Source organism: Tenrec ecaudatus, chromosome 1 (genome assembly GCF_050624435.1).
Source record: "Tenrec ecaudatus isolate mTenEca1 chromosome 1, mTenEca1.hap1, whole genome shotgun sequence".
NCBI lineage: Eukaryota > Metazoa > Chordata > Mammalia > Afrosoricida > Tenrecidae > Tenrec > Tenrec ecaudatus.
Window position 1 is genome coordinate 88,852,368 of NC_134530.1, and position 20,918 is coordinate 88,873,285.

General features: G+C 40.3%; 1 protein-coding gene across 3 annotated transcripts in view; it reads left to right on the forward strand.

Moving 5' to 3' along the window:
• PATJ (PATJ crumbs cell polarity complex component) overlaps positions 1 to 20,918 on the forward strand; it is a 398,931-nt gene that overhangs the window by 172,671 nt on the left and 205,342 nt on the right. For all 3 annotated transcript variants that reach the window (XM_075557001.1, XM_075557016.1, XM_075557007.1), the window contains exons 26-27: positions 1,362 to 1,439; positions 6,106 to 6,205. In XM_075557001.1, coding sequence (XP_075413116.1) covers positions 1,362 to 1,439; positions 6,106 to 6,205 — 178 coding nt within the window. The remainder of the gene's footprint in view (positions 1 to 1,361; positions 1,440 to 6,105; positions 6,206 to 20,918) is intronic.

Here is a 20,918-nt window from a genome sequence, read left to right on the forward strand (position 1 = left end):
TTCAGGACAAGATCACATGGCCACTTACCCACCAGTCTTTGAAGAAGAACACATAGTGAGCACAAGACACTCACGAATTTAAATATTAAAATATATATATTAATCATTCGATCTGCCATCAGATTTTATACTGAGATCACTTGTGGAAAGTACAACATCTGTAAACATTTTATATTTTACTACGCTGTTTCGTGGTAATCTCACAGAAAGTCAAAATGTCATCTTGCTACCTGAATTGTTGTGAAGGGGACAGGCTGTAGTGGAGACCCGAAGTCCACTAGCAAGACATTTGGACAGTCCCTCTGGATAGGTAGGGCCTCATGGAAAGTAGGATAAACTCAGGGTGCGGCGTGGCACTGGTGATCCACAGAACTGTCGTCTAGTTCTTTAAGATTTCCTACCCTTTCTATGATGGTCCGTCCGTGATCTACCTCGTTGGTCATGTTAGACTTGCGTATGTTTATGTGGACCTTTGAGATCGCTCGGTACATGTTAACCAAGATAGCTGACCCCTCAGACGCCGACAGGAGTAGGTTTCCTTGAGGGAAGTAAGGGGGTTGTTGATAGCTTTGTTGATTGTATACCCCGCCCCGATGGGATTGCACACCTGAATCATATGGGAAGGGCAGGAATATACCGGAATGAATATATTGGACATAGTGGAATTTACCAAATATAAGGGATATATTGGAATGAATAAGATGTCAATTAAAATATCGAGAAAAAAATTTAAAATATATATTGTAGTGCATGCTGTCAAAAAACATCAGGTAGCTACTTCAAATAAAATATAATCCTGGAAGCAGTATTTGAAAATAAAATGTAATCCATGCTAGCAACCAGGCTCCCAGCGCTGGAAAGAGGCGTCAAGGACAGGTTCTTGTGGAGGAAGTCTTGACTTTCTTCGTGTGATGAGAGAAACTTCAGCCACCTACTAGTGTTGAATTTACAATATGATTAGGGTAACGTACGTCACTAAATTGTGTGCATGAAAAATACCACCTGGCAAATGTTACTGCATAGTATTTATAGATAACATAATAAAAGAATAAGCTATTGTCTCCATTAAAATTATTTTCATGAAATCGAACCGTTTCACTTACTGAATAACAGCTCCTTGGACCCTTTCCAGACACTGAAGATTTTGTGATAAATACAGTTAGGTCCCAATCTTAGTAGCTTTATGATTCAGTGGTAGAAATAGACTTGTAGCTTATCGTTATTCTAACAATGAAAGGGAATGCAGGCATTAGACTCATGAGCATTGTAATTGGTTTAAAATATTTTAGGAAAAGTAATGGTTGTTACATTAATATGTTTTTCTTTCCTTCTCTCTGCCTCTCCCTCATGAATGGTGGTAGGTCATTCCTGGTGTCCATCTTAAAGTCAGCAAAATCATCAGTAACCAGAGCCAAGACAACCAAGGAAACGACGACAAGGTAACTGAAGCCTAGTAAGCTGTGAGGAACTGTTTTCAATTGCTCTTGTGCATGTCTGAACTGTAATTAGACTAGTTTTTATTCTTTTTAATTTTTATGGGTACCAGGTAGAAGTCCTGAATGTGTATTTACAATGTTTTACTTCCCTGAACATGCCTGGTCCTGGAGCTAGTTAGCTTGCTGGCGGGGGGCCGTCAGGATACTGTCTGTGCCCCTTCATGCCCACAGGGTGCCTTCACACCGGGGGTTTCTCAGACCTGATCTTGCTGCTCTCTCTCCTGCACGTCTATGTCCCTGCATGCTCTTCCAGACGAGTCTTTCTCCATCAGGGGCAGGGCCCCTGACCTGAAAGAAAACTCTCCTTCCAGGCAATGAGACTTACTCATCCAGTTGTTTCCCCCTGGTCTTCCAGTTGTAGTGACTTCTCTCATTTTTTAGTTCTTTTCCCATGAAGATAACTAATTGGCTTACTGAAATAGGTTCTCCTTATCCCCCACCCCCGTGTATCATATTCCCCAGTCACGTCCTAGGTTACTGGAGATGCTATTTCTGCCTTTCTTTTTCTGTCCTGTGTCGCCAACCTGGCAATCTTGACACAACTGCTGCACAACCATAATAATTATTTTTGTTTTGTTTTTCGGTTGTTGTTGTTTTAATAATTATTATAGCCTTCTGCTGAATCTTCTTTTCTGGTAGTGCAAATTACTAGACTCTTTTTCTGTAAAAAGTGTCTTGTTTATTGGTACCTTTTTTTGTTTCCACATAAACGGTAACATTTGCTGGTCAGATTCCATTCAAAATCTGTTTGGGGACCTTCATTGGGATTATGTCAAATGTGTAAATTATTTTGGGGGAAAAGTGACAAATTTATATTGAGCTTTTCTAACCGTTAACGTGACATATCTCTCAATTTATTGAAATCTTCTGTTACTTCTTTTTATGTTTTTTTAAAGATCATTTTATTGGGGGCTCTTATAACAAATCATACATCAATTGTATCAAGCATATTAGTACATATCTTGTCATAATTATTTTCTAAACATTCACTTTCCATTTGAGCTCTTGGTATCAGCTCCTCTTTTTGCCCTCCCACTCTCGTGACCCCTTGATAAATCATTCTTTTTAAAAAAATCATTTTATTGGGGGCTCGTACAACTCTTATCACAATCCATACATGCATGCATCCATTGTGTCAAGCACATTTGTACATTTGTTGCCATCATCATTCTCAAAACATTTTCTTTCTACTTGAGCCCTTGGTTTCAGCTCCTCATTGTTCCCTTCCCTTCCCTACCCCCTCCCTCCTGAACCTTTGATAATTTATAAATTATTAATTTTTCATGTCTTACACTGCCTGATGTCTCCCTTCACCCACTTTTCTGTTGCCTGTCCCCCAGGGAGGGGGTTATATGTAGATCATTGTGATTGATTCCCCCTTTCTCCCCCACTTTCCCCTTCCCCTCCTGCTATCTCTACTCTCATTATTGATCCTGAGGGATTTATCTGTCCTGGATTCCCTGTGTTTCCATTTCTTATCTGTGCCAGTGTACATCCTCTGGTCTAGCCAGATTTGTAAGGTAGAATTGGGATCATGATAATGTGTGTGGGTGGTGGGGGGCAGAGCATTAGAGAACTAAGTGTATGTTTCATCGTTGCTACATCGCACCCTGACTGGCTCGTCTCCTCCCCGAGACCTTCCTGTAAGGGGATGTCCAGTTGCCTACAGATGGGCTTTAGGTCTCCACTCCATATTCCCCCTCATTCTCAATGATATGATTTTTTGTTCTTTGATGTCTGATACTTGATCCTATTGACACCTCGTGATCACACAGGCTGGTGTGATTCTTCCATGTGGGCTTTGTTGCTTCTGAGCTAGATGGCGACTAAATTATTATTTTCATATCATACACCAACCGCTGTTTCCATTCCCCGTGGTTTCTGCTGATCACCCCTGTTGGGGGTAGGGCGGTGGTGGTGATGTGTTGATCATTGCTGTCGGTTCATCTTTCCTCCCCTCCTCTCCTCACCTTCCCCGCTACCCTCTTGGTATCTCTATGCCCATTTCTGTTTATTACTTCTTACAATAGATTTTTATGCTTTTCATCAGAAGCTATTTTAAGTCTTTTGTTTGATTTGAATCCGTACATCTTTATATGTTACTATTAAATATTTTAAATTACATTTTCTGTTTATTGCTAGTATAGAGAAATAACTACTTTCACATATTGATTTGAGATCTTGTAAGTTTAATCTTTTATTCTTTTATACTATAGAATAGTGGAGAACATTGGAAATGCATGATAAAAAATTCCCTGTAGAACCACCACCCAAAGACAACTTTGTTAAATTTTTTCATATAATGCCTTCTAATGTTTTTTGTCATATAAAAATATGAATCTTAATATTAAGATACTATGTTTTTATTTTGGGATTTTTACAAAAAGAGATAGTGATCATTTTGAAAAAAAATGTGTCCTTTTATTAGATTATTTCTTTTACTTGGTTTATTATCGTTTCTTTTCACACTTTTACTCTTGCGGTCATAAATCTGATTGGCCTGGAAGTTTTCACATAGATTCTGACAAGCTGTTCTTTCTTCTTTTCCCCCAAGAGTGGTTGCCTGGGACCCAAGTGAATGTTTTATATATTTATTTTCAATTTTATTGTGATTTGCATAGAAGTTTACGGAGGAAATTTGTTTTTCATTCAGAAACGCATACACATTTCCCCCCATGGGACTGATGGCCATACCCAGAATGTGACAGCATCCCTCCTCCTCCTGCTTCCCTTCCATCTCTTCCCTATCCTTTCCTGCGGCCTTCCTTTGTTTCGGCCTAACAGCACCCTTCTCATCTCTTGATTGACAGTCCTAAGGAGTGGGTTAGTGTTGCCTTTAATCCCTGGCTATTTGACTGAAAGTTGCGTAGGGCGGTGAGCTCACTGATAGCACCATTTAGGCATTCTGGTCCTGGAGGCTGCCCTTGGTGAACCCCCTTAATTCTTTGGGTTGTTTCCCTGAGGGGCCGGCAGAGGACCACAATTGTTGCAACTTTGATAGCAGTTCATAGGCTTTTAAGGCACCCAGTCGCTACTCAGTAATCTGTAGAACCTTGTCTTTGTGGACTATGTTGTACTAATGGACTTTGATGTCCACAGGACCACCATCCTGAGTCCGTAAGTCCAGGAACTCATCCCTCAGGGCGTTGGGTTATGGGAAGGCACTTTAATACTTGTGTCCCTATGTGCTCTGCTGTGTTCATGTATGCACGCAGCGCTTATCAATAGGAGACTGGGTCAGAAACACTGCTATTGGGTTCCAGTTTACATACACAGGTTTGTTCTCTCTCCCTCCTAAGTTATAAAAACCAAACCAAACCACTGCCATTAAAGAGAATTAATATCTTTCATTATTATTTCAAAAGCCGGCTCTCTTTGTGATTATTGTAATTGACGTAGACTCATCTAGTTCTGAGGAAAAGGTTTACCTAAAAGAGTTTATTTCCCATTTAGTCTTCGTTTCTGTCACCCTTAAGCCTTTTCAAGCCAGAATAAAAGAGATCGAATGATCCCATTTTTGTATCGGCCTGTTATTTAATTAAACATTTTCTATTTGGCATTTTCCTTCATCCTTCTTACATTGATCTGTTTTTTAATTTTGTACAAATAAAGTACCTCTTTGGCTAGCTGTTACCTTAAGTAAATTTGAGTGCATGCTTTCTTTTATGAATCTCAAATAGTGTTTTCTATTTGGGGCAATTGATCACATACCAGCTTTCTGTAATGGACCAGTTTATTGCCCACTTAGTGAAGTGTATCCTGCCATTGGTAGTCTCATTCTATAATGCACAATTAAATTATCGAAACATTAGAGCAAAGCAAATGCTAACAGTTATTTTGATCTTGTGGAGAGCTCCTACTCTTTTTAGAAGCTCAGAATTCTCTGTGAAATTTGGCATGTTTTATTTTTCTCACCGTTCCAGAAAATGTCTCCATTCTGTGAAGGTAATTTGTTCAGAGTTTTGTTCTACTTTATTTAAGTCTATTTGAACCTAATGCTGATATTCTGCTATCTTTTAGTGTGTAAATTTAAATAATAGAAAAATGGGAGGAAGTATTTACTGAAAATATTTTCCTCTCTGAAAGCATTAGGAATGTAGGTTGACCAACTACAAATTATAAATGAATACTTTCATTTAATTAAAAAGAATACCTTCATTTAAATAAAATCTTGGTATTTTCAGTTAAAAACTTGAAGCGGGGAACTATAACTAAAAACAGTTTGTGTGATTACAGAATTAATATGTCAGATAATTGACCTCGAGGTCTGTTTTTGAAATGCATTGTGTGTGACTTACTCTGATCATGTCAGAGAAAATGAACGTTACAACAATACGACAGGACAGTGAAGCACACTTACCTGTAGGCTTTCTCACTTGGGCGAGTCTGACCGTTTTCAAGCTGGGACTTCGCCGTCTTGCTGGTTGTTTGGCTTTGGTGTGTGTTCACCTCCGCCGTGTCTGTAGAAGCCATCCTTGAGGATGGTTGCAGTGTGCGGAGTGTCTCCTGGCACGGCTGCAGGTCGATATCGTCAAAGCCATCGGGGGTGGTTTTGGGGAAGAGGCCGGTGCCAGGCAGTTATTCCTTCTCTCGAATTCTGCATCCTCAGAGACGAGGCACCGCGCCCCCTCCAGCGAAGCCGCCCCCTCCTTACAGAGCTCCCGCCGATGACAGTGACGGCGACGAGGAAGAATGCGCCTCTCCTGACCGTGAGTTCTGTTTGAGCATGTACGGTGGGCTGCAGAATTGATTGAATTACCCTCAGCAATTCTGATAAAGTACCAGTTATCGGACTGTGGATGCTTAGGGAATGTGCATGAACATCTCATGGTGCAAACACCTCCCACACGGGTGTGGCTCTCTGCACCCGCTTCTTCTCCGTGCGAGTGATGGATGACTAGCACAGAGGCTGTCAGAGGCAGCTGGTGTTGCCTGACCTGCGTTCTCCCCAGTCTTGTCGTGTGCTCTCAATTATAAAAATGCCAAGAGGTTCGAGAAGCTGGAGCTTGAGTCTTAAAGCAGATGAGTTGGATACAGATGTTACTTTTTGATGATCTGCTCGAATGTTGATTTTGCTGCTGTTGAGAGCTTCGCTGCTTTGCTGTCGAAAATGAAGATTTACGAAAGATCTACCAGATACCTGTTCTGCGGCGTTTGTTCCGTGGTTTTCTCTCCTGCGCGGCTTGTGTTTGGTGCTGGTCGTGGGGTCACACTCGTTGTGCCCCTGTGCAGACAGGACGAAAGGCTGCCCAGCCTGAGCCGTCTTCGTAGCCACTGCTGGGTTGAGGGCGTGTGGCCGGCACTGTGTCAGTCCATCTCAGTAAGGTTCTTCTTCTGGTTCGTTCACGTCAACTTTGCTGAGCATGGTGTGCTTCTAGTCCGTGAGCCGCTGGCCCTCCTGGTAATGAGTATAGAACACATGAGACAAAATCACGCTGTTCTCACTGCAGGGAGCACTCCGTCTCCCTCACGGCAGATTTCTGCATAGTCAGGCATCCCATAGTATTCTTCGACAACACCATTTTTGCTTTCTTTTCTATGAACTGTATCCAGTATTCCGCAGTATATATTTATTTAATGGAGATTTTACTTAAAGGTATTTGCCCTTATTTTATACATGTACAGTCCCAAAACACTGTCCGGTGCCTAGTGGTTTCAGACTCGTAGCGGCCTGACAGGACTGTGTAGAACTGCCCTGTGGGTTTCTGAGACTTAACTTTTTAAGGGAGTAGAAAGCCAATTCCTCCCGCAGAATAGCTGGTGGATTTGAACGGCTGACTTTGCAGTCGGCAGCCCATTGAGTAACCACTACACCACCAGCACAGTATGAGGGCAAATAAAAAAGTATTGCCGCAAAAGTCATCGAAACCATCATTGAACAAAAATACCAGAATGTGAAGCTGCTATTTTCCATCCATTCTTCATCAGACTCCGTATAGTTCTGAAGGTAGGGCGCCTCCCTCTCTGACCTTTAAGAGTTCCGCAACGTTTGGTCCCCACCGCTTCAACGCGGCAGTGTTGGCATCCCTGAGGGGCTCAACCTGTGTTCCTCTGAAGGGTTGCTTGAGTTTGGGAACAGAAAGCCTGACGGGGCAAGCCCAGAGCTGAAGTGTAGGCGGGGTAAGACTTCACACAAAACTCTAGGATGACCCTTGTTTCCCTCGGAGAATGAGCAGGTGCACTGGAATAACAAAAATTCCTGGCCCAACTTTCCTGGCCTTCTTCTCATCCAAGCATTTTCAGTGTTCTAATTCAGCCCCCTGATTGCTCGCTCTCATTTGGGAAAATCTGTCCAGGTGGCCTCTTTGGCTCCCAAAGCATTCCTCATCACCATCATCTGAGTTGGCCTCTGCCAGCAGATTCTCTCTGGGAAGGCACGCTCAAAGACTAAGAGGAGGGCATTACTGAGAGAACTCGTCTATGTCCATCCACTGGTCACAGGCACATGTTTGGACACATTGGCTTCCAGAGAAACGGATGTCATGCGTATGTCCACCAGAACCGTAGCAGCAACACTTTGTGGACGGGATGGAGATGACTGATACATGCATGTGTGCTCGTGTGTTCTGCACTCCTTTGGTCTGCTCTGTCTATTAGAGGAACTGCAGCAGGCTGGAGATTGGTTATTGATTATTCATACTGCCTGGGATGCTAAAATGCAAACTTTTGCCTAGTTGTTAGGAAACCTGGCTTCGGTTGGACTCGACTACCTTCTTACTCCAATTCTATTACTTACTTAGGTGTGAGTTTGTGGGCCTATTCTTTCGCCTTTTCATGTCTCACACTTGCTTAATTAGGAAGTGGAATGTCAGTGTGGGTGCGATGTCTCTAGCAACAGTCTGTCTGTTGGAGTTGCTGGGAAGTTTTTTAGGAGAAAAGTATATGAAGAAGTTCATACAAGAAGTGTTACAGCTACTGACAACTCTGGTGTTTACCACCTAACATGCATCCTTCTAAGACAGAGGTTCGCAACCTTCCTGATGCCGGGACCCTTTCATACATTTCCTCATGTTGTGGTGACCTCCCACCCCAACCATAACATTATTTTTGTTGCTACTTCATAACTTTGTTACTGTTATGAATCGGGTGACCCCTGTGAAAGGGTCATTTGACCTCCAAAGGGGTCGCGATCCATAGTTTGAGAACATCAATAATTAACTCAATAAACACATTAAATTTTTTAGGGTCTCATACAAACCGAGGTGTACAAAAATTAAAGAATATGCCATAAGTCTCACTGCTAATAAATATTGAAAATAGATATGTACCAGGTGCTCTTGACTCCAGAGACCTCTTCAGTGAATATAATCTATACTCCACTGCCATAATCTATACTCCATAAACCTTTTTCTTTAGCTAAAATAGACGTGAAATGAATTTGGCACTTTCCCAATGTTACAAGCTCATGTACTTCCACACACTCTCCAGTGATGCGTTCCCAGCACCCTAGTGTTCAGGAAGGACACCAGTGTACAGTGAACACAAAACAAAAACAAATACCCCCTTCTGATGGAGAAATAGCTGACTTGATAAGGTAAGCATTATAGTTATCTCTCAGATGGCTGCGAGAAGTAAATGCTGTAACCACGTAGAGTCCCTGCCCCGTAACAGACATTATAGAGAACTTCTCTGTGGAATATTCTCATGGCATCCTGGTATGTGATTATCACAGGTCCATAACCATGAATCAGACTTGCTTGACTTTCAAGCTTAGAAGCAATATTCCCCAGGGATGTGTACATGCTGACAAAACAGCCATTGTGAAAGACTGCACAGTGTTGCCAACCACAGGCATCCAGGCAGACACTTTTGACTTACTTTGTGGTTAATAGTCTTTAATACTTACCTTTAAAAACCCCTCCCTTACGTTCTCATCAACTCTGTGGGGTAGGTGTCGGGTTAGCCTTTTACCCCATCAGAGCAACTGCCCCAAATTTTAGTTGCTTGTTCGCACTGCAGAATGTTTTTTCACCAGCTCTTTTAAATCTTTTTATTAAGACAGACAGACAGTATTTTATCCACACGGCTGACCCCCGACTTGCCATTCTCCGTTCTGGGCAACATCATTAACCCCCCCAGGCTCCCCTCCCCAGGTGGAAGTATCCCTGTCATTAAGCTTTCTTCCAGACAATAAATCCACAAATGTAGATGAAATTTCTTTCCCAATATCTCAATTTTAGCTTCCTTTACATTTTTATCACCACAGTGTTAGCAGCAATAGTTGTTATGAGTCAGTTTTTATTGACTATCATGTGCCAGTATATCAGTTATTAAAGTGCATTCTCTTAGGAGTCATTGAACAATTCATAAAGGAGATATCAACCTCTCTGCTGATGGGCAATGTCGCCTTCTTTGGAAAAAAAAACTTGTCTGGCTCCTTATTCCAATGTAATTGTGTATATATTTTAAATTACTTTCTTGTTGCCGTCAAATTGATTCTGACTCACAGGAACCTGAAGGACAGGGTAGAACTTCCCTTGTGGGTTTGCCAGCTAATCGTCGACAGGATAGCAGTCTCATCTTGCTCCCTGGGAGCTCCTGGTGATTCCAAACTGCGGCGTGCGGTGCCACCATCTTTTCTTCTTCTTCTTTTTCTTTCTTAAGCACGTAACAAATGTTATTTGAATTATTATCAGACTGACCCACTAGGTTCAAGGAGGCTAGGGACTATTTTGACCCAGTCAAGCACATTATAAACTCAAATTTGGGGCAAATTAAATACGGAGGGAATGTTAACGATTAGTTAACATGGGGATTCCATGAAAATCCAGATCAGCTGTGGTGCTTTCCACAAAAGCCCTTTTGCTGAACCATCCTGTTCATCCTGTATAAGAGCTTTTGTGTCTATGTGAAGCAGGGTTCTATAGAGAAATAAAGCCAGCACACTTGTGAGTTTTTATATCTATAAGAGGATAGGTTTATCCAGTGGGAAGGGTTATAACAGCTAATTAGTCTACACAGCAGTACAGAGGGCTCAGTTCAACTCACTTTCACTGTAAGTTCTTCAACTTACCTTGGCTGCTGGGTCCAAGTTCAGGGAAGCTGACAGTGGAGTCCTCCCTCGGGCTAGGCAAGTAGAGTCTGCCCACAGGCAGCAAGCAGCAGGGTGGGTCACCAAGTGTCAGGAGCTTAGGGGAGCAGGCCTGGAGGGGATACTGAACTCACGCAATGCAAGGCGACAGGATCCGCCAGCCACTAACTCTTGCCATGTAAGCACCAACAGTGTGGTGAAGCAGGTCTCAAAGAAGCCTCAAGCTCTAGACACACAATCCATGACCCATGGGTTGGCTGGACCCACAGGTGGTGTATTACACTGGTTGAGGCAGAGAACTAGTTAAACAGCAGTGCGCTGGTCCAATCACAAGCGAGCAACAGAGATGGGGATGTGCCTTGCAGAGCCATTTATGTCTTTGCCCTCCACTCAACTTGCAACCTGATGAATCCCACATGTTCCTATTGGCCGGGTTGACACAATAAAACGTAACTGCCACTGTATAGAACACCTTCACTTCACTCTTCCCAATACTACATCACCTCTGATGTTACCTCGGAGTTTTAAAACTGGGAGAGAAAAGCCTCTATCTACGGAAAATCCTATTTGATTCATGTTTTGATCTTGGAGGTCAAATGCTTTTAACACCAGCTAGAACTTTCTAACCTGTTGGCATTCACTCTTTCAAGGTCTGTGTCTTTAAACTGTAGTCAGCTGAAGGTTTGGGAAGTGCTTTTTGTAACAGGTAAGAGAGTTGTCTTAAAGGAGCTGTGACGATGACACAGTGGACGTGTCTCTGATGCCCATGAGGTCATGGAAACCAAAGTACCGCAGATTTATGTATTGCCCCTGGTTTACAAGTCGGAGAACACGTATGTGAGTGAAATTTAATCCGGTGGGCCTCCTTCTTTATCCTTAAATTTCAGAATACGATACTGCCTTTGAGTGTTTTGTTTTTCTACTTTGTTTTCACTATGAAAAGACCTATTTTATGGGGAGCTGATTCCAAGGATCCACATGTGACCTCCTCCTTGGGAGAGGGACGGCAGAGAAGGGGGGGAAGGGAGACTCCGGATAGGGCAAGATATGACAAAATAACAATGTATAAATTACCAAGGGCACATGAGGGAGGGGGGAAAGGGGAGGGAGGGGAAAAAAAAGAGGACCTGATGCAAAGGGCTTAAGTGGAGAGCAAATGCTTTGAGAATGATTGGGGCAGGGAACGTATGGATGTGATTTATACAATTGATGTATGTATATGTATGGATTGTGTAAGAGTTGTATGAGTCCCTAATAAAATGTAAAAAAAGAAAAGAGGAGAAAAAAAATTATTAGGGCAAAGAATGTACAGATGTGCTTTATACAATTGATGTATGTATATGTATGGATTGTGATAAGAGTTGTATGAGCCCCTAATAAATTGTTTTTTAAAAAAAGACTTATTTTAAATATTGACTCTTATACATCTTTGTGGTATTTATTCAGATCCCCTCTCTGCTAAATCACGTCATAATTATGAAATAATTGCTACTAAGCATATATTCGAGTTATGAAACAATTTTAAAACATCTATTGAATCATACTTCCCAAAGTAGATTTCCAGTATTTTGTACCTACTCATTTTTCTTTAGTATTTATTGTTTTATTTCAGATTTGTCTTAGGATAGGTACTTCTAAAATGAGGCTTGTTACCAAATATGTCACTTGGAGCCCTTCTGAGCTTATAGAAAATTAATTTTTTTAGCTAAGTATGATTTTTACAGATTTATTGATGTGCCAATTTGAGATGTTATTTATTGCTATTCTCTTTAAAGGATGTGTTTAATAGTAACTTTATTTTCGCTTCCTCTTTGTTGATGCTTACCTCTTCCAATATGATTACCATTATTTTTCAGTTACGCAGTTTTCAGTGTTTGCAACATTATGACTAAGTAGGTAGTGTTCACTACTGACCCAAGCAATTTCTTATAATTAGGTTCCTTTATTTATATATTATTTTGTTCATTTTAGACATAAATTTTCAGACTTAAGAGGCTCTGAAGTTCACTCTTGATCCTAAAATAGTAAAGCAAATGGGAGAAGTGATGAAGTAAAAGAGCTGAACAGAAAATAATAAAGGGCACCTCAAAGAGACAGACTAGAGCCCTACAGTGAAATGTGCAAAGACCTGGGGTTAGAAAGGCTAAAAGGAAGAATAGACTCACCATAGCTCAATCTGAAAGAATACAGAAAAACACTTCAAGCCACCATGGTGGCCTAGTGGTTATGCATTGGACTGCTAGCTGCAAGGTCAGCAGTCTGAAACCACCAGCTGCTCCACGGGAGAAAGGTAAGGTTGTCTACTCTCATAAAGAGTTACAGTCTTGGAAACTCATATGGGAAAGTTCTACCCTGTCTATAGGGTCGCTGTCAGTTGGCTCAACTTGATGACATTGAGTTTGGTTTTATTTTAATTTTTTTGTTTATGGGCAAAATATGGAACGATGTAGGAAGGCTCTAAAGAAGATGGAACGACTTCAGTCACTATATCAAAAAGAACGAGTTGACATTCAACCATTTCAAGAGGTACCATATGATCAAGACCAGATGATGCTGAAGGAAGAAGTTCAAGCCACACGGAAGCCATCAGTGAAACACAGGCCTCCTGGAATCCATGGCATACCAATGGAAATGGTCCAACAAACTGCCCCCGCACTCGTGAGTGCTCACTTCTCGACGCCAGAAATCTGGAAGCAAGCTATCTGGCCAACTGACCACAAGAGGTCCTGATTTGTCCTCATTACAAAGAAAAGTAACCCAACAATGTAGAAATTATTCATCAGTAATATCATATACAAGTAAAGTTTGCTTAAGATATTGAAAATACAGATGCAGCCATGAATCGACAGGGTGGTGCCAGAAATTTTGTGGTTTCACAAAAGGGCGTGGAACAACAATATCATTGCTGGTGTCGGCTAGATCTTGGGTGAAAGCAGAGAATCTCAGAATGATGTTTTGCATTTTATTGACCATGCAGAGTCTTTCAAATGGCGACCCGTAACAAATCATGGATAGCCTTGTGAAGAATAGGAATTCAAGAACACCTAATAGTGCTAGACAAAACCTGTACATAGTCCAAGGCACAGGCATTTGAACAGAACACACATTATTCTGAGGGCCATTCTGCCAATTAAGTGGACGTTCTGAAGCCCAGTTAAGCATGCATGGACCTCAGACTGAAAACGTCAATTTCTTTTTTCAAGAAAAACTATTTTGTTAAAGGAGATTAAGGGGTAGAAGTTTAGTGGCATATCATTTTTATTGGCTTTGAAATTTATTATAAATTTCAGTGAGTTTAATAAGATAATTGGAATCTGATCCTAAGAAGATGTGTTTTTGTTTTTAGTATAATTTAGTTAAGCAGAATGCTAGGTGATTTTGGAAAAGATGATGATAATGATGATGTGTGTGAGGACGGGGTTTGTTTATCCCTTGTCTCTGTCCATATTTTAAAGTAGTGGCCTTTGACATCAATTTGGAGCTTTTAGTAATGAGGAACAATGTGTGTTTTCAGTTGTCTAAATGAACTTTTCTGAACCATAGCATTGTATCTTTGAAAAGGATATTTTTGCGGGAGAGTGGTTCCCTATGCAACATGGGCTGTTTAGAAGCATCTTTACCCACTGGATAGCAGTTGTGTTTCCCACTAGATGTCAGTTTTGTTTACCAATCCCTGCCACTAACACACTGGTTGTGTTAGTAATCAACACTTTTACTGGAGCAGTACTGGATTTACCCTCGAATACTTGTATATGATTTTAGAAGTTTTCCTTCCTTTGGAATTTTGTCGTTGGATGATGGACATTTTAGTATTATTTTTTTACCCCCTAATGCAGGAAGATGAGACTTTCTACTCCTTAAACCAGTGGTTCTCAACCTGTGGGTCACGACCCCTTTGGGGTTCGAATGACCCTTTCATAGAGGCTGCCTGATTTATAACAGTAACAAAATTACAGTAATGAAGTAGCAGCAAAATAATGTTATGGTTGGGGGGGGGGTCACCACCACATGAGGAGCTGTATTAAACGTCATGGCATTAGGAAGTTTGAGAACCGCTGCAAACAGTCTCAGTCTCAGAAACCCACAGGGGCAGTTCTCTCCTGTCCTGTAGGCTCTCTCTGAGTTGAACTTGATTTGCTGGCAGTGAGAGAGAGAATGTAGGAAGAATCCACCCTGGGGCTTTTAAGGGAAAGTCATGGAAATTTAAAACCAAAAGTATATCTTTTAAGGTTACTCTTTTTAATGTTACCAATATTAGTGTACCAAACCATTCTACAAAGCTTGATATAACTCGATCTCTCTCGTTGTCTTCAAATTTCTATGAACATTTGTTGACTCACAGAGAAGATAATTTTTTGGTAAAACTGCCTCTTATGTCAGCCCATAACAGGCATACTGTCACTATATAAATATTTTAAAAAATAATTTTGATGCAAAAAATTAATCATGTTCATCATCATATTGATTATTTACAGTATTTTACTATTGGGATGATAAATATACATTTGAACTTCAATTAATTGATGGAATTTCAGCATATAAATGCAGTAGGACAAATTACATGGAGAAGACTAACCCTGATAGAAATAGTAAATCCGAATGACATATTAGTTTGAATCACCACCTTTAATACACAGATGAGTTTAGCCTTTTACCTTGCTGTCACTTATTATTGATCTTACACTGGTTTGGACATCCCTGAAGTATAGCCCAAGTAGTTTTCAATTTTCAGCCTCTGGAGGTTAAAGCTGAATTTTGCAACCTCCTTAGTAATTGTGTGTGTGTGTGTATGTGAGTGTGTGTGTATGTATGTGTGTGAGTGTGTGTTTTTGTATGTGTGTGTATGTGTGTGTATGTGTGTGTATGTATGCGTGTGTGTTTCTAATTGACTTGATTTGTAGTTACCATGAGGGTTGCATTCAACAACTAACAGTTAGAAGAATTTGGCTTATATTAACACTAAGTTTAAGTACATAACACTGGTAACGATACCACTTCCTTCCTACCTTTATGATGTTGTCAATGATTCAGTCCTTGTAATTGAGATAGTCTTAAATTTGCATTCAACTTTTCTGGGTTCATTGAACATGTTAGATGTATCCCTTTGTCTTTGACAAAATTTGAGGACATTACTTTTTAAAAAAATAATTTTATTGGGGGCTCGTAACTCATCACAATTCATACATACATACATTGCCTCAAGCACATTTGTACGTATGTTGCCATCATCATTTTCAAAACATTTTCTTTCTACTTGAGCCCGTGGTATGAGCTCCTTAGTAACTTTTCATTTAAAAAGTGTAGGTGAATATACATTTTTAAAAAAAAACTCCTGTGGGTGAGGTTTAAGGTAAAACTTACCCTTTTAACTTTAATTCAGTACCACTTGGATTATATAAAACAAGGTATTACTTTGAACTTATAAAAGTATTTTGTCTTATGACTCATTAAGATAACAAACAGTCCAACTTTTTAAAATGAGCACAAACTTGCCATTACATTTTACCAAAGAAGATAAATACATGGCTAATTAGCACCTCAAAGGGTGTTTGTTATCATAGGTAATTAGGGAAACAGGAAAACAACTCTGCATCCATAATATTATTTTTCAGAACATTCGAGATGTGAGAATACGGAGAACCTTCATCTACCATTGGTCTAAATATTTAGCCACTTTAGGAAACAGTGCATCAGCCTCCTTTTTATGAACTTTGCTGATGATTTGAGTGAAACTTTACAGATCAAGTCGGATTCTCATTCCGCAATTCACACACGTTTTTGTCTCACGACACTGATGGCAGCCCTCATGCTGCAACAACGCTTGCCCAGCTTCTGCCCTTGGCTCTCCTCTGACATTCGTCCTTCTTCCCTCCCCTTCCTGCCTCGACAGAGCTGCACGGAGCTTCATGTGGCTGGTTGTTCTTCAGGAGTGTGCCATGCTCCCTGGGGTTATGCTCCGACAGTACGCTGAACGTTGAGCCATGGGGTGAGTTCAGTCCCAGGCTTGAAGCAGTAATAAGAGCCAATAGCTTTTGCAGACTGGAAAGTCTGTTTTGTGATGTGTGTTGCTGTTTTTCAAAAATAATTTTGAGTTTTGTTAGTTTTTCACTTTCTCGATGCAGCCCCTTCGTCTGTGAAGCCTCTCAGAGTGGTTGGTAGCGATGGCTGCGGACCATCTAGTTCTCCTGGTCTCAGGAGCAAGGTAGTTGCAGTTAGTGTGATCACTTATTTCTTTAGACTCTTTATTTTATTACCGCTTTGATTTTCCCACTGTCACTTTGCTTCATGCAGGGAGAGACCAATATGTGTAGAAAAAATGTGTTTGGTTGTCTAAATGATTTTTTTAGAGATTATTGTTTATTATTGAACTATACTGTAAAGTCATAACTACATCAACAATTTAAACCAGGTAGAGATGATTTTTGCATTTACATCAAGGGCACATGAACTCTCGTGGCAAAAAACAGACACAGACAAAACACCAAGTACATGTGTACAAAGGACTACATGTTTTACCAAAATGAGCTTTTGCTTGTTTGGACCATACTTTTACTATTAGAAAACTGACTTTACATATATGTGAAGTCTGATTTTATCTTCCGCCATTTTTAAACACTAAATGCAATCTGTCACAATTGCTAAGTTGTAAACAAAGACTTTAAATAATACTGGAAACAGCATTTTAAAACAACGCAAGCATATATTTACTATTACCCTAGAGAAAGGTTGACGAAACTGTGCCCCTGCAGTGGCTCATCTCAAAGTAGCTCTTCTAGGCAGAGGCAAGCCGTGCTGACCTGGGGAAGGTCCCCGCCCATCCCGCAGGACCAGACCTGTTTCTGGTTTCAGCTGCCGAGGGAAATGTCTATAGCTCCAAGTGAAATATCCGAATAGGCCTGATTCAAATAAAGATTAGGTGCCATTCTAAATATACATCTTCCCCTTTTTTGCGAAGTATTTTATTCTAGATGTTATTTTAAAATAACTTACATTTCTTAGTACATTTTAATGAGTGTATCTTTGAACTTCAGGTGACTTGGCTTAAAATTTTTGTTTCACTTGATTCGATTGAAATGTCATTGGTCTAATACTTAGCCAAACTAAATAAGCCGAGTTAAATAAAAAATAAATCAACCACAAAAATCAAGGTGACCATTTCAAGAGCTTCTCTGAGCTCACAAATTTATATGTTGACTACTGTGTAACCAAGCAAAGAGTGCTATGTAATTTAAAACCAGATACTTTTTGTACTTTTAAATCAAATTACATTTGGGAATATAAGGGTAAAAACTTGGCAAATTTTGTTTTGGGTAACAGAAGATAAAGCAATAGTAAACCAAGATAATTTCTGGTCTTGGTCTTTGGCTGGGCTATGGTTTATACCTGGTTGGTTGTTCAGCAGCATGGTAGGTTGTTCAGCAGTGTGGTAGGTTGTTCAGCAGCATGGTAGATTGTTCAGCAGCATGGTAGGTTGTTCAGCAGCATGGTAGGTTGTTCAGCAGCATGGAGGTTGTTCAGCAGCATGGTAGGTTGTTCAGCAGCATGGTAGGTTGTTCAGCAGCATTCCTGTCCATTAGATGCCACTTGTGTTCCCCAGTCCCTGCCAGAAACATGATAGTTTCCACAATGACCAGAAACACTTTGACTGGATCAAAAGTGGATTTTCCATGAAGTTGAGGTCTTTAGATTTATCATGAAACCCCTTGCTAACATTTCAGACCCTGATCAATACTTGCCACCGTAGGCTGTAGATCATTGTCTTTGTTAATGATGTTCTGCCATTTGAGTTAGCTGACCCCCCAAGACTGTGGCCTAAGCCCCCAAGCCCAGTGACTTGTTACCTCAAGGTATATGTTTATGGCTAAGAAATGCTCATAACTTTGACCACTGGTTACTCTAATATGTACATGGGTATATTCACAGCACATACAAATGCCCATGTAGGAATTTCATATGCTAAACCTCTAGTCGGGGGGTTGCCTACCCACACCTGTCAGCTTGCCCATCTATTTACATATTCATTTACAGATTATTGTCTCCTATTACTGATACGGCATGATTATACATGTAATAGTGTTTACCTTTATAAGTACTGCAACTTTTATGTGCCTCTCCTTATTACATATTGCCTTAACAAGTTAAACATCAATTTACCGTATGAACAATCAGTTCCACCCCTAGCTATACATCCACTCGTTGTTTATCAACATCAGGCTGTTGTGTCGAAATTGGGGTTATGTGAAATGGAGGATGACCATGTCATATCAGATCATAAAACCGAAGACCACATCATTACATAGTTTCCTAATTACATCATCGCACAACTGCTAAATTATGTCCTTATATAACTGCCAAACCACTGGTAATCATGGCTCAGCCACAGATGCAGGTAACCATAACCACTGCAACCAGTCTTCTCACCATACACCTTGGCGTTCGTGAGGGTCAAACGCCTGTCATTAATGAGCAAAGTCGTCTGATATCTGTTTTACTGTTGTCATAAATTTGAAATTTTGGATAACGAGACAGTCGGTGAGTGAGGAGTGGGTATATATCCTAGAAAAATGAAAACAACAAAACAAGGAAAACAAAAACATACGCACACAAAGGCATCTGTACAGATCTTCATAGCAACGTTATCATAATGGTTAAAAACAGACAAACAAAACTAGAAACAAGCTAAGTAAATTTCCATCAACTAGTGAATAGACAAAATGTAGTATAGTCACAAAATGGAATACTATTCAGCACAAAAGAGGAACAAACCAAGACGTATTTTAATTACATTAAGTAAAAGAAGTCAGGCACAAACAACTGCATACTACATGATCCCAGTGTTCCTCAATGCCCATTAAAGAAGTCTCAATATAGAAAGCAGACTAGTGATTCCCTGGGGTTGGAGGTGGAATTGGGCCTAATGGATGCTAGAATCCAGGTCTCTGTCAGTGTTCAGGGCCTCATTGTGGGCTCCCTCTCCCAGTGCCTACTTTGGGGCACCAAGCCAGATTTTAGCATGAAGTGGAGTCGACATCAGCTTAGACTTAAACAGAGCAACGGGTTGCTCATTTGGTTTAAGATTTGATTTACTTTTATATGGTTATGAACTCTGTAGTTGATCTCCCCCTTGCCAATAGATGTCACTACAATCAACAGCAATTATTACCAAGGAGAATAAAAATCATTATCTCAACTAATCAAGCAGCTTTAATGATCTATAACAGTATTTATATGTTCACTCTACTGAATATAAGAATCCATTACATGTCTCTTTGTTTTATCTTGACAATGCAAAATATAGAGAGAAAGATTAAGCAAGAAGGGCTAACATTATATATAAACTTTAAAAACATTCTACATACATTTTTTTTCATTCTCCAGCTAGTTAATCATCCTTTTCTAGACTCTTTAATATTTATAATTAAGTATGTAGAAAACTTACCCTGACATGTAATTAAAAACTGGTAAATATTGTAATTTTTGTGTTGCCTACTTGTTTTTTATTTTGAAAACTGTTGAAGCTTCAGTCCTTGCTGTAGTGAAATTTGTATTTATTATTTGCAAGTATAAGTAGTATACTGTTAAGTTGGGGATAACATTTTAATTATATTCAATTTAGAATATTTACTAAATGATCATTCTTTTAGCAAATAATTTAGAAATGATTACCATTTTTTACGTAGTAATAGCTGGTATGTTTGTGGGTAGATGTGATGTACCATTGTAGATGAAGTGCAGACGCCTTATTTCTAGTGCTTTTCCTGAAGCTATATTGTTTTCATTTCCTGTGGGTTTGGGTTGTTTTTGGTTTTTTTTCACCTAAGAAGCTAAATTGAAAAACTTGACTGCTTAGATAGAACCTTTACTGCAGATGTGAAGGGTTCCTGAGACACAGTTGAATCTCACGAGGGGATAAGTAGGGGTCCCAGGTGGTGCACAAGTGTCTCTGTTATAATGAAAATGATCGGTGCTGTAAGCAATACTAGAGTAAGTTGATAATTGTTCCAATCACTTCAGATAGCTTAAAGCCACCCCCCATTTCCTTTTCATTGGCATTAAAAAGATGCAACTGAGGGGACAAACTGTTTCTCAGCAGGAAAGCGGCCACAAAATCTATGGTTGTGTGTGAGAGGGTTGGTGTTTCCATTGCCTCCTGTTCTGCAGTAGAGCAGTCATCTGCTGAGAGCTGGGGAACTGAGTGCCACTGGCGCCTGCGGGAAGCTTCCTTCCCGGGGTCAGGCGTGGGCACCAGGGATTCTGCTTCTCCAGGCACTCTTGTACAGGCAGCTTCACCCACTGACAGATGCCATTGTTTGCTGGTGGGGTGGCTTGGAATTAACCTAATTGATTGCGTCTCCTGATAGAAACAGACTGACAGGTTGCCCTTCAGCAGA